Source organism: Lutjanus erythropterus, chromosome 6 (genome assembly GCF_056507025.1).
Source record: "Lutjanus erythropterus isolate fLutEry1 chromosome 6, fLutEry1.hap2, whole genome shotgun sequence".
Lineage (NCBI taxonomy): Eukaryota > Metazoa > Chordata > Actinopteri > Lutjaniformes > Lutjanidae > Lutjanus > Lutjanus erythropterus.
In genome coordinates this window covers 10,528,719-10,544,012 of record NC_139322.1, presented here as the reverse complement: position 1 = coordinate 10,544,012, position 15,294 = coordinate 10,528,719, and the positions used below count along the sequence as shown (strand labels likewise).

Here is a 15,294-nt window from a genome sequence, read left to right as displayed (position 1 = left end):
TTCTTAACCAGTTAAAAACTTCTTATTGTAACTTTAAATATCATAATTATCATCAATGCCAGTGTATCACGTCACCGCTGTTGTATATATAGTAACACTGTGGAAAGCATGCAGTACAGTAATGACAAAAAATAAGGGCTGGGCAATATGTCTTTTAAATAATATCTCGATATTCTTAGGCCAATCCGCATTTCATGATATATATATCTCAATATACTCATTTTCTCTAAAATAACATACCGTTCAATCAAACATCACAATATTTCTGACCAAATACCTCAATAGTGATACTGTGACAATACTTTAGGGATGACTAATGATGCTTTAACAAATTATTCACACAGATTTTTGATAAATAATCATCAGTAATGTGGCAACAATGACTTAGTGGGTAAAGTAAAAATAATAACAGCTAAAACAATCTGGTAAGTTCAGAAAATTACGTCACTTTACTTTAATGCAGGAAAAAATAACACTAATATCACAATATAATGATATCCAAAATCTAAGGCAACATCTAATCTCATCACAATATTGATATAATATTGACTAGCCCTAACATAAATTGGCAACAGAATATATCTCTGTTCTACTCTGGCAGCAGCAAAACACACATCAAAGTGACAGAAGAAATGTCCTCCTGACCAGTCCATCACTGACTGGTCCTTCATCACAAGCACGTTGTGCAGCACACATCAAATACTGCTCTTCACACACACCTGCCCGCTCAGTGCGCAGCGTTACCACATAAGCCCTCCTGCAGATCAGTTTGTAGCTCTAAGCCACAGCTTCATCCCAATACCACAACAAATTACATAACACACCCCAGCTGGTTAGCGATGCACCACAGAAATCAGCTGCGTGAAGAAGTCACAGCGTGTCATCTGGGTGACCTGATGTCCTGCGTGGAGCAGAGCGGAGCAGCAAACTTACTCTCACACAGTGGCAGCAGCTGTGCGCTGGGCGCTCCCTGGGAAGTCCGGACAGTGACCAGCACTCGGGCAGATGACTCACTGTCTGTGCTTCTCCTCTAGTTAAGCCTCTCACTCCCTCTCCTTCTCCTCCTTCTCTCTCTGCTTGTGTCTGTTTACTTTTCTTCTCTCTGTGTCCAGCTTCACTTGCTGCTTTCCATCAGCCGTTCACCTGCTGGCCTCACTGTCAGCTCTTTAGACTGCCGCACGCTCCCAGTGAGGAGGGAGCATCCTCTGAGCCGCTGATCTCCTCCCTCACTCTACTCTCCTCCCACTCAGTGTCTCACACACACATATGTGCTCTTTAGTTGTCACTTCCTCCATCTCCACCCTCTTTGTCTGCTCTCAAGCTCTCTCTCTCTCACACACACACACACACACACACACACACACACACACACACACACACACACACACGATGTGGCACTTGTCCGAAGCCCCAAACTCTAAACCATGCACCCACCCACAGCCACCTCCACCCTTATCCCCTTCAAAGAAGTATACCCTCCCCCATCATCCTACATGGATGATGGGGGACGACTGAAGTCTGCCGCTCAGAAAGAAAAAGAGAGGAAAGCAGGGATGATGATTAGGGTAATGGGGGTTGCCTTCGATCCCCACACTGCCTCACGAGCCAGCTAGGGCTGTTGCTGTGGCAACCACATAAGGCACGCTTAAAAAAAAAAAAAAAAAAAAAAAAAAAAGTAACACCCACATGCACATTCATGTTCATTATGATATGACATGAACGAGGTGATTATGTCCAACATTTAAGCTCCCAAAAGTGAACATGCATCGCAGCCTCCTTAATGCTCATTGTGCAGGATGAGAAAGCATGTGGGGAAAAGGTTTTTAATTACTGTAATGAGTCTCCTCCAATCCCCAGTGAACATGAGCGTTTTCTCCACTAAGCTACCATCCACAGCTCCCAGCAGACCTGTGACTAATGTCACCAATAGTGCCTTTTCCTGCTAAATCCCTGCTAAATAACACTCTATGCAACAAGAGTGTTGACTCATCTGTACTCTTCTTCAGACAGCTTCTCACTGAGCAAGTACATACCTAAGACTGAAGTATGTAGTTGTGTATAGTGCACATGTAGAAGTAACGAATTACACTCATGTTACTGAAATTAAAGGGATAGTTTGGATTATGCATTAGGCACTTATCCATAGTGTATTCCCTACAGTATATGCCAGTTTGCACGCCCTCAGTTTAGAGAAGTAGAGACGAGTACCAGATGGAAGCTAAGTAATGAATTGCTGTGTACAAGGTCAGCGAAAAAACACATTTAAGCCACTTAAAAAAGAGCCACCTAAAAATAATAAATATAAGTTTAAGTATACATTATATGAAGAATATTTTCACTGCTTGACTTTGCCATCAGACAGCCTTTTCCAGTGGGAAACCGCCATTACATAAGCCAAATATCACGCTCTCCAAACCAACCAAACTCCATTGGCAAAATTAGTCATTTTACCTTGTAGAACATGGGAGTTACTGATCTATTGCTGTCTTGATTGGTTAGTTTGTTTATGTTACTGTGTTACTTATGTGTAGTTTGGATTCAAATAGTTCAGATTAACTGAAATCACACAATAACATAAAGAAGATAAGAGACTAAGGCAGCAGTAAACCAGCAACTCCCATGTTTGGTTGGTTTGGAGAGAGTGATATTTATTTATGTAATAGCAGTTTCCTGTCACTAAAGACTATCTGATGGCAAAGGAGTGAAAATATTCTAGATGAAGCCTTTCACTTAAACTGATATTGACTTTTTAAGCACATCTTTCTTAAGTGGCTAAAATATGTTTTGCCGCTGACCCCGCCCACAGCAGTACGTTGCTTAGATTCCATGCTGCAACTCATCTCTGCTTCTCCAAAATGGAGAATACACTGACTATGGATAGCCAGCTTTTTGTAGCCAAAAAGGCTTACCAATTGCACGGGCCAATGAAAGCAATGACATATGGACAAAGCAACAAAACAAAAACAAAACGCTGCAGCAGTCACAGGTTTGGAGAGGTGAGTAGCATTACTCGTAGTTCTGTAATGTTTCAGTGCTGAAACAGTACTTATAATTGAATTACAGATTTTCATCAGTCTCTTCACCACTGGTGTGCTGTATGTGTCAAACATGAAGAGATAACAAGGGATTACAGCACAGTCATCATACTGTGCACCATTAGGAGCTGTGTATTGTGATAAACAAAACAAATAATCCTCTCACTGTCCACAGCTTTCCTCTTAAAAAAAAAAAAGTATTATATCACTGGACAAAACTTTAACATCGTTCAGATTAGCAGTAATTTGTTGAGGCGCCCTGCTGTAGTGGGACACTAATCTCTCTCTATCTCTCTCTTTTAAACCCCCTGAGCAACGGCTGCAGATGTTACATCTGTGCTTCTTTTATTTTTTTGGAAGAGCTCAGTGTGGGGTTAAAAAATGACATTCTGTGAGGGCTTTTATCAATAGTGCTTATAGACAGATAAAAACACATTATCGGATAAGAGAAGGCAGATTTTGTGTTGAGTGGTGTTTTAACGCGGATCATTGCAGCTGGTTCTGATCAAATCAAAGCAACATGCACGTAAAACATGTATGGGATCTCACTGAGGACTCTCTTGTATGCTGACAAAATAATAGACAATAGCAGAATAAGAGGGAAATCCTGAGCCGTGTGGAGCTTTATTTTCATCTGTGGAGGAAGACAGTTGGTTTTAAATTGATAGTATCCTCCCTGCTTCAATGTGACCTGCAGAATCCCACATTAAATCCCTTCCGACTGGCCCCCGCTGCCAGGGATTCCCATCCCATTAGCCTGGTGAAATGGCCTGTGGTCACTCCCCTCTCCTGCCCCCACCCCTGATCCTCTGAGAATTGCTGCTGCCCTGAAATTTCCCAATCTCTCACCCTCTCACTGCCTCCCTCACTTTCAGCTTTTCAGCTGCTATTCCCCAACCAAGACGAGTTAGACAATAATACAAGACACAAGCTCAAATAATAGCTAAAGCTGGCTGGATCCTGTAATTCCCAAAGGATTAGGAAGAGCCAAATCAAGAGTCAGCAACTATGCGTTCATTATTCATCAAATTTAATTAATCTAAAACAATCTTTAAACAAATTAAACTTCAAATTCCTTCTGATTCAAATTCATGATATGCTGATCAAAAGACGCCCAGCAAGCAGGTAAGAATATAATCTTTATGACATTATGAGAGACCGTGTGACCAGCCAGTGTGGTTAAAGGTTTAGGACTCCAATCACAGACGCATTATACACCAGCAACATGTCAGAGGTCTCCAGCAGGCAAGATGTTCTGAAATATGGATGAATGGTTATTTATGCATAACCATTGAGTGTCTCCCACAGGTTGAGATTTAATTAGTGGTGGTTGACCTCAGAGGGGAGGAAGGGGACTGGGGAGCACTGAGCCGCAAGAGTCAGCTCAAAAACACAACTGAATTCATGAGCGGTTTAATGACTGTACAAACATGCATCATTGCAGCAGAGTTTACTGTCATCGCTTGGTATCGCAACACACAGACAAAATATTTTAGTGCCAGGTTTTCATTTTTTAACAAATGCTCCATGGTAAATCATAGTACAACTGTACTGTAAATCAAACTGTAAAATGCCGTTTGAGCCTGTACACGCAAGTGAATCAGAAAAGAGTCGTTTTTCCTGTGAAAAATACGTCCCTGCCATAAAACACCTGGAGTTTGGAGTCTGTCCACTTGAAGGGCTGATGGGAGCAGAGGGTATTTTAACATGAATAATTCACATGAATTGAGCTGACCTACCTTCTGATAATCAATGTTGTAAACAGCATAAAGCAGTGTAGGAAGTGCAGAAGACAGATCTGTGTAATACTTCCCCGACTTGCGGTAAAAGTTCACGTAATGAGCATTAACTGCAATAGATAAGTCCAGGACTGAGTGTCAACACTGTCTCCCCTTAATTTGTAATCACCCTTGTATATCACTTGCACTGCCTTATAAATTAATATAAATATTTTGCATGAAAACAGTCAATGTTATAATCTGTGACTGAAAACCTAAGTCAATCCAAATGTTGGATGGAGGAGATCTGATGGTTCTCCATTTGTTTTCAGATTGTTAAATCCTGCCTACAGTCACTCTGAAACAAATCTGCTGTGTGTAATCAGGCCCAGTTTGTTTGCAAGGCAAAGCAGGAGTGCCGACTGTTTCCTAAGTTTTGAAGAAACTTTACATCCCTGCCATGATTTCTCTGCAGCACAGCTGAGTCCCACTGTGACTGTGATTGTGACTGGTTTGATAATCATGCAGCTTTTTTTTTATAACACATTTTGAACTGGGTAATTGGGCTACATTGGGAGGCCCTTGAAATAGATAAGAAAGGTAAGCACGTTCACGGTGATATTACATGGTGTTACGACCTCTTTTTCTCACAGTAGACTCTCTCCTCTGTTTAACTTGCCCAATAGGCTTGTGTAGTTACCATGCCACTGTGCACAGCGACACAAAGTAAACAGTAAACAATGTCTTGTTTTTCTAAGTATATTTAAGGTAAAATTACCAGTGATTTTATACAGTGGAATCACTGAAGTTTTAACAATCCAAACACACATGAGAGTTGACTGTTGAATGAAAAATTACAGTCATGCTAGCAGGTCTGTTAGGCTGCACTTTGAACAGTGGCGCAATGTCAATGTCAATATGCTAACATTCTTAAAATTCTAATACTAACTTGATGTTTAGCAGGTATAATAATAGTCTATAAACAGATGTTTGCATATGAATGTAGAATCTGCAGGCAATGGACAAGATTTTGCTCTTGGGAGCATTCTGGTTTCCATTTGTAGTCCCTCTGTGAATTGACCAATCATGTTTGACCAGGCTTTGGTTGCATGTCCTTGTGGAGTGCAAAAGAAGCAGAATGCATTGGTCAAAATGCACTCTCAGAAGCCATCGGGCTATCATCTGACATTAGCCAAAATGTTGTCAGGACTGTTCATTCTCATTGTCTCAAGTTTTTAATTGGACTGTAAACGATGACCAGTGCATAGAAAGGGCAGTCTTGGCCCTGATACGCTGATAACGGACATCTGAGCTGGCAACACCAGAAGCCTCAAACATTGTCAGTTACCCCCAAAGGTTAAATCATTGTGCACATGGCCTTCAGTCCATTTCTGGCAGATATCTGTTTTAACACAAACATGATATTTTCCCCTAAACTGAAACAAAAAAGGCTTTCTGGCAGAAAGCCTTGAGGGCTAACTTCTCCCAACAGCAATCACCAGGCAAACCCAACTGGGCTCAGAGACAGGTATGTTTACTATGTTCCCCATATTAGTTTTGCTAGTTAACGTGCTAACATTTAGTTAGCTGTTGGGAGAAGTTAGCCCTCAAGGTTTTCAGGCAGAAAGCCCTTTTTTGATTTGGTTTGGGGGAAAAGATCATGGTTTAGATTTGGGCAAAATGGATCAATCCAATCAAAATTTTCACTAAAAACCAAGAAAGGCAACATTCTAGTGGTGCAAGAGTGAAGTTCAGGGGGTGACCAAAGTCATTTGGGTTCATCCTCTGAACACTGAGACTGAATGTGCCAAATTTCCACAACAATCAATGCAATATATCTCACCAAAAATAAAAACACCAACCTCTAGGTGGAACTGGATCACTGGATTAAAGGATCACCAAAGTTTTATTTTTTGTCTGTATTAATTTTCATGGCTGTCAGACAAAAAGGTGGATTGAGTATAGTTATATTCTTATATTCTGCATTGGAATAAATTAAAATCTAACATGGCTTGTCATGGTCTCTGAGTAATATGACAGTAATACCTCAACTCCTTGTCAACATCGACCTACTGAGCCAGAGGTTTGACCTCAATTAATTTCTAAGCACCGTCGACAACCCCCTTAACACAAGTTATTTAACAAGTAAGCTGTTTATAATGTGTGTGGAAATCTACTTCAGAGGTCAGACACCAACACACTCAGCTGTGCTCTTGTTTCCACTGTGTCATCATATATTACAGTGATGACAGTGAAGAGCTCAGATATCAGGAACCAAACTCGTTCCTAGAATTTTTCAAATTCATCGTGGAGGAGCAACACCTGCTCCCTTGGCTGCCATCAGTCCTCCAACAGCCAGAGATATGAGGAGCACATGTGCTATGAATTACCACACAAATAGACCCTGGAATTGCCGTGTTGTCAAGGCCACCCCTCCCCACCCCTTCAGACTGACCTGAAGCACTCAAACAAATGGGAAGATGATTGTCTCTGGAGTGAAACCATTTCTCTCAGCGGTGCTTGTATTACTTTTCTTGTGTTGTGTGTATGTGCCTGCACTTTGGGCGTCTAAGGTAATCTGTCCAGATGAAACGAACTGATTTCCACTCAAAAATGTTCTGTTTTGACGGAAGTTACAGCTACATAAATCTACTTTTAACCTTCTGAGCTTCCTTTATTTGAATATATTATTCTGTGTGTCAATGTGTTTAAAAAGAAATGCTGAGATTACATGATGGCTGTATCCATTGATTATTTTGTAATACTGATAAATCGGTACTGTAAAGTTGCATGAGTGTGTATCAAAGACATTTATATTGACACTATGTGTATATTATCTATAGTTATCTAGACTTTTTTTTTCCTGACTGTTCTTGTGCATAGCTCCAGAGTCAGACCACTCCCTGCTACAACAACTTTTTAGTGCTAACAATGGCGGTTAGCATGGATATTCCTCACATAAAAGATTTTCAACATTATCTTAAAAGAAAAATAAACTGTTGTTGCTTAACACCTGACCTGCAGGATCTAACCCAGAAGAAGGGGCTGCTGTGTTAACTGAATGTAGATATAAGCCAGACTGATAGGTCATTGCCTCCCCAGTCGAAGAGTTTACAACACATTACTGCTGTGTGTGAGAAGGAAATAAAAACCTCTTCCAGGACTTTATACAGTCTGTTCTGGAAAATGCAAAACTTTCCGGGTCCTTTTGACCTATAGCTATGAAAGTTACAGCTGCCACAATCAGACAAAAGCAAATATTGGGCAAAATTCAAAAAGTAGATAAGTCTGACAAGCTGTTTGTTCCCAAGGGAACTGTACCTCTAAAAGTCCTTTTATACAAGCGGTCTGATATGGAAATTCTATTCAACAGCTCTTATCAGTGCACGAAAACACACCAACTGTTTTTACTTGAAGATATAAGCACATGCTTACTGTGCTGCTGTATGCATGGCAAGAACAGAAAAATACGAAATGTCTGTATGATCAAATGCTACATTCTGGGAATAATAAATAATAAAATATCTGTAGGATGTGCTGCGTGAGGAGACTCCCTGATGGAGCCCACACCTCCCCTGACAGCTGGCCATATTCAATATGCATTAAAAGGCCAGGTACAGCAGGTGTTTTTGAATAAAGCATGTTCAGTCCATCAATGAGTCCGTATTTCCAGCTCGCTTATCTCTCACAATGTCACTGTCCAGATTTCCTTGGAAACACACCCCTGGGGAAATCACACTCATGCAGATGTGCCTTTTCAACGACACACTGGGTCACTGCGGGATCATTTTGTGCTCTTTTCTGTTTGGTATTAGAGCTATGAGTGTATTCAGTGACATTAAATGTAATACAGCTTGATCTATCAGGTGGACATGTTTCCTATCAATCAAGACAAAGACAACCATAGCGATAGGAGCTCAGCAGAATTGGGCAAAAGGTTTTGATCACACAAGGATTTCTTTTCCCATGGGAGAGAAGACAAGGAGGAAAGCAGGAAAAAGAAAGTCCTTTTTCCATCCACTGGCTTTTCACACCGTCCTCAGCATGACAGGTGTCAATAAACAAGATCCACCAGGGATAAACTCACCACAAACACGAGGAATAAAGACCTTGGCTGCCTCTTCAATACCTGAGGCCCTGTCTTCTGAAGATAATGCAACTGCAAGAGACTCTATGAAGCCAAAGAAATTAACTTTAAAAAAAAAAGCTGGCAGAACAACTTTGCCACTGAAAAGCTCCAAGAATCAGATAAAGTAAAATGAAATGTCCTGTCAGAATTGCCTGCCATTCGTCTCAACCCTCAACAGCGTGCTGTCATCTGAGCTTTATGTTTTTTGAGACATCTTGTGTTGGTGCTGGATGGTGGATGACATGTTAGGATTTGGATTATTGAGACGGGTAGAACCCGGGGCGAGCTTGTCACTTTGGTGCTATATTTGGTCAGACAGCAGGAGACTCACACAGAGACAGTCTAGTCTGATGGGGCTTGACAGTTTGCTCTCCCACTATGTCCGCTCCTCCAGACAACTCAGCTTGACACACAGATGAGCGTGCACAAGCAAACTGACACCCGGCTCGGCTTCACGGTGCAGCAGTGGTGGGCGCATGTGCAGAGTCGACGCACGCAGGATGATGCAGAGTGACATCTCACGGGAAATCAGCAAACACAAACAGAGGAGTGTTTACAGTGACACCTCTTAGGTGTTTATGGGCAGGACACAGAAGATGAAATGGGCCTAGAATTTAGAAAGCATCATAAAAATAGAATGACGAGTTGCATCACACAATTTAGAAATAAATAGCAAGGTCATTCAGCTGCATTAAAATAACTGATTTCTGGAAGGCCATTACTCACTGAGCAAAACAAAAGATATTTGATCCCTCTAAAAAAAAAAAAGAAAATAACAACTCACTTTCAGCCCGTCAAAACTGCCACATGAGGAAAAGTCTCTTAAGATTCTAAAACTGACAGGTTATCCAACGTGAGGACCAATTTATTATTATTATTATTGTCATTATTATTCCATTTATTAATGATAGGACAATTGCAGACTGCACCTGTACTATGCGTGTTCTCAGCTTTTTACCACTAGAGGGCAGAGGTCAGGGCAACCAAAACCAACACAACCATAAAACACTGCTGCACTGCTCCAGATTCCTCTTGGCATGTTTTCAAAAATGTGAAAATACTAATTTTGCACAATACAACAATATTTTATGTCTGATATTCTCTTCCCATTAAAAAAAAGTTGATAGTTGAGTTGATACCTGGTTAAAAATCATAAAATCCTAGGCAATCTTCTCTGGGCTTGCCCCAAGCTCAAGAGTTCCTGGGATGACATTTTTAATTTGTACAGCGACAGATACAGCTAATCCCTAACAGTCTCTCTGTGATATTGGGTTGCACCAACTGTTCTTTGACTCTTCCTTCAGTATTACAACACACCCTAACATTGGGTATGGTCATACCAAACAGGGTTATCCTGACAGAGGGAGAAATTTCCCTTACTTGTTTTAATCTGCCAGGTGTCAGTGTTCTAGCCTTCCTCTTAAGTTTTCCTCCACCTCACTTGGTCTTGGTTCCATGGACATTTCAGTCATTGTGCAGACTGACAAGCATATGCACACTTTTTCTGTGAGCTGTCAGTCTGTATATATGTGGACTTGTTAAATTTTGATTTAAGGTGAGCAGAGATAAAGATTCCTCCTTCAGCAGATGGATGCAAAAATCTTCTGCACAAACATCACTGACCCCCTTTACACATTGCATTAAAATGCATCTCATATCCAGATTGTATTTAGATGTTTTAACTTGACATTTACACCTGGTATTAGTGTGTCTCCAGTGTCCACATTGAGATGCGATAGAGATCCAATCGATCTGTCCACCTCAAACATCGTTTTCGCTGTCTGGCTGCCATCTATTAATTGAGTCCATGCTAATGTTAGCAACTTTTGCATCAATGAGATCCCTTTGACCAGCGCAAAGTCGATCACACAGCACTGTATTCAGTTCACTGGACTTATCTGGACTCCATTCACGAGTGTCTTGATTATCCATATTCTTGCTGCAGCTTTCTGCTTTTGCATTTTCTGCTTTCATGCTAGTAGCTGCTAACAAACAGCTATTATATATTCCTGCCCACATAGATGTTGTATGTGGATTGATAACGCAATTGCGTTTACACTTGTGTTCAATGTGGCCACAATGCATCCGAGACCACCTCACAATCCGTCCTCGATGCTAGTTTGATGGATTTACATCCATCCACCTTTCGTGTAGTAAAGCACTATCCGATTGCAATCCGATCACCGAAAATGCATTTTAATGCAAGGTGTAAAGGAAGGATCAATGTACACAGTGAAGCTTAAACATCCAAGAGAAGTAACAATGAGAAAAAACACACTTTTGAGACTTTAGTGTGATATGTTAGAGAAAGAGACTTTTTAATAATCAGTTAAAAACTCCTTGTAGTAGCTCTAACGTCTGACATGAATTCTTTCTTGCTAGCAAAAGTAGAACCCGAGGGTGGTTCAAAAGTGCAGACCTTTCCTGCATGAAGGTCAGGTGATCTGAAGCACGGATAAGACTGGAGGATTAAAGACTGGACAGGAAGTAATATGAGGGACAACCTGCCACAATAATCCATCATGCTCCAGGGACACTGAGGCGTCTGGATGTATGTTCATATGATGGAAGAGAGACAGAAAGAGAGAGGCTCTTATACAACATCTCACTATAGCCATTATCCACACTAACCCTCCTCTCCCATTTCCTCCCATCAGGGGAGCTTAGCAAGACAGGATTACAACCAATTACAGGCCTCCCCTGGAGAGAGCGGAGACGGGGCTACAAGATCATCTGTTTATTGCATATGACCCACGATGACCAGATGGAAGATGGTCATTTAACATTTAATCAACAATGAGAGTAAGGATCAAAACTCAACAATTCCTGACAGTAAATACAGATTAGACGCCATTGCTCAAGGATTTGTCACACAGCGTTCTGAACTTATCATTGCTATATGATTGACAAAAGTCAATTAGTACTAGTTTAAGCTAGGCTTACCGCTGTAGAAGGTGTTAGCAGTGTATTGGTGTTCAGGCATACACCAATTACATTACTTGCCCAGCGGCCTGCTCTCCAGCCATGTCTTCAGTATTTAGTCGGATGATGGATGATACAATTATAAACTGAAAGTGTGTGCTCCCCACAGCAGCAACAACAGAGTCATAGCATGGAGTAGCAAGAGTTAGATTTAGAGAATGCTATTGGCTAATCACAGCCTGACATGAGCTGTCATGGCAACTAGATATGGATGTAACCTTACAGAATAAAATCCACTGGAGGGGAAACTGTACAAAGCCCCAGCATTAGACACACAAGTGAGTATTCTATTGTTTAATAAATTACCATGAAAGTGTTAGTGAGTGTTAACTTGGTTAAACAAAGCTAGTCTTGACAACGAGCTAACATGACGGCCATCATGTACTTCACGACAGCACTACTTTACAACTCGTCTATGGAGTCACTGTCACCGTCTATGTCAGCTGCTGTTGTTGAGATCAGTGTAGGGGACGTTTGATAGACTTGGCAACTCAAAACTTATCAATGAACCAACCGTCTAAGCATTTGTTTTGTTCAACATAGGAGGGAAGCTCTACAGGTGTAATGTTGAAGATACTGAGCATCATCGCTGAGGGTTTCTCTAAGTGCACTGCAAGGCTGGTGGCCCAACATGCCTAAGCATTAGGGATTTTTTTAAAAGCGTTGTTAAGATGTTTTTTTAAACTACAGTTACAGCGGGCCAGCTTGGCTGGATATATATATTATAGTGGGAAAGCTCACCAGTGACATGAATACACTATAGGAAAACAGCAGTTCTGAGATCAGCATTTTTTGCCTTCATTGCGCATGGTGCCATTAAACACTTGACATTTATAACTATGCATGAGAAATGCATGCTGGGTTGGAAATTAACACCACCCACCAGCCAAATGCTGGTTAAATACGAAAATATTTGGCTGACAGATTTCAGACACAAAATAATGACTGACTATTGAGTGGCCTGAGAATTTGAACATTTGTGTCTCACTGGCTGGTAGATGTTCACATTTTTAAAACTTTCCCACCCTGAATGCATGCATCAGGCAGGTAAATGGAATTCTTTTGTACCATTTGATTGCGGAGACATGCGGTTATCATCAAAACTATCATCGGGCCGGAGAAAAAGGGACTCACCAGAATTTTCTCGGCCTTCCAATTCGGAAAGGTGAGCACGGCATTTTGCTGGGTCGTACTGTTACAGTTTTGCCGTTGGACGATTTAGTAGCTCGCTGTTCTAATTTCCGGTCACATCTTGTCCAACGAACAGTACCTGAAGGAAGATCTTGACTTTGGCTCTCCCAGATTGCAGAGGCTTTCTTTGACTTTTCTTTTTTAAATCTAACTTTTGTCCTCAGGCTTAACACAGTCTTCTCTAAAAGCAGCAGAAATATCTGATGCCACTTTCACTGATGCTTCATCCTAGCGCCACAGGTTTTGTTGTTAGAAATTGGTCTGTCCTGCGGGGCATGAACACTGATGATTATATAATATAATTCAACTTCTATTAACACAGTGGGAAGGATCCTCCAAATTCATTAAGCAGTTTGTTGAATTCCTCCTGGCTTTGAAGACGAGCATGTCTCTGACAAAAGGAAGATGGCTGACAGGACCTTGTGTGACTCTGCTGAACTCTCAATGTATTTTGTTTTGCAGACATCACACTTTACTGTTCTCTTCTTTCTGTTCCTGTCATGCCACCACATCTACTCACTTCCTTTCTCCTTCTTCCTCCTCTTCACACCCACAGTTGTTTTATCTCCTGTGCTGTTTTGTATCCTCTTTTAGATTCTCCTCTTCATCTCTCCTCTTCTTCTTTCCCGTGAGCTGCAGTTGTTCTGTTATAGTCCCGATGGCCAGACTGCGGTCTCTGCAAACAAGCCCAGTCACTGCTGAGTTAATGCAGGCCTAGCCGGTAAGAGAGATCCTCCTGTATCTGTATTCCAGAGGGAAGGAGTGATGACACTGCGGCGAGGCACTGTTTAACCTGCTGCAGTCAGACAGAGGGGGCTGAGGGCTCGACACTCATGCCACCACACCTAAAGCGTTCAAGAATGGAGTGGTCTATCTGCAGTGGCAAGAGGTGTGCATGCTCAGCTCCCTGCCTGCCTCCACGTGCCACTCACAGCAGCACTCCACTCATTGCCAGCACTGCAGAGATGGCAGCTCGGACTGGGTATCTGTTTCCCCGCTGCTGTCCATCTGCTCTACCTTTCACTGGCTCATTCATCTTACTTCCACTGTACTCGGTGGAACGATGCACACATTTAAAGCTTACAAGGCCAGTCTGAGTCAGTGACATTGAACACCACTTTAGAGAGCAAGCTATAAAAACGTAATATTTACGCTTGGCCGCTAGGGGTCTCACTCACATCAAAACTCTAACAAAAGACGTGGTTTGAGGATGTCGTGACATAGTGTGGGATCATGGGAGATGTTATCTTTACTGTTACACAACTAAGATTGCAGATGAAAATCTGACTTGACTCAGGCAGAAATCATGTTTGTGATCGAGATATTGATTGTCATGTATTATTTAAGTTGTATTCATGTTACGTTTAATCACGTTTGCCAACTTCCTTCCTCACTCACTCCAAGTTTTAGCACCTAGCGGCTAGTAGAGCTAGGATAGATTTCCTTTTGAGGACTAAAAGAATAAAGTATGGAAGCCTTATATTATATTTGTATGGTGTCACTCTGTTCTGCTGTGATTAGTAGGACATAGGATAGGAAATATGATGATTCATTTTACGGAATACAAAAGTGTAAGATACTGTAATATTAAGCAAAATAGATATAAGAAATGGTACATTAATGTGCGCATATGTGTGCATGGGGATGCTGAATGCCACACCTGCATAAGTCAGTGCCTCCCTTGGGCCATCCATGTAAAAAAAGGTCTGGAAAAGCCCCTGGCTCCTTTAAGGAACAGGAAAGTGTGCAAGAGTGTGTGGTGTGCAATTGAGGGAGAGCAAGCAGCAGACTGAAAGCTGTTAGTGGAGTGGAGAAAAGCAGTAAGTTGTCAATCTGGCAGTAAATGTACAGTACAAGTTTCATGTATTATTTCCCAGCTGCTGGAAAAGTGACAGGGTTAGGCTTGAGATAAGCTTAGCAGGAATGCTAACATTAAAGTAAAGCTTAGGTAAAGCTAGCATCAGCTCTGGTATGATCATATCCCTTCCAGAAGCTTGAACATGAAACTGACCCTTTAAAACAAATTTTGCGGTGATGATGGTAATGAGATCAACCTGGCAGTATTCATCACATGATGGCAGTATAGGGTTAAGGTTAAAGCGGTTATCATCACGATTCTAGCGGCTAGCAGAAAAGGCACTGTTACCTTGAGAAAATGACAGATTTCTCTGGGTTTGAACATTATTGGAAACATTTAAGATAACATAATTACAGAACTCAACTTAAATAACACAAGTCC

General features: G+C 41.4%; 1 protein-coding gene across 10 annotated transcripts in view; it reads right to left on the bottom strand.

The window, feature by feature from the left end:
• Positions 1-15,294, bottom strand: part of LOC146324901 (rap1 GTPase-activating protein 1-like) — a 65,817-nt gene that overhangs the window by 34,824 nt on the left and 15,699 nt on the right. Inside the window, exon 1 of one of the 10 annotated variants that reach the window (XM_084720530.1) lies at positions 12,999-13,905. The exons of 7 other annotated variants lie outside the window; for them this stretch is intronic. In XM_084720530.1, coding sequence (XP_084576656.1) covers positions 12,999-13,042 — 44 coding nt within the window. In that variant the 5' untranslated portion in view covers positions 13,043-13,905. Of the gene's footprint in view, positions 1-933; positions 1,247-12,998; positions 13,906-15,294 lie in introns of those variants that run through there. 2 more of the 10 variants (XM_084720535.1, XM_084720538.1) reach the window with 2 other exon arrangements.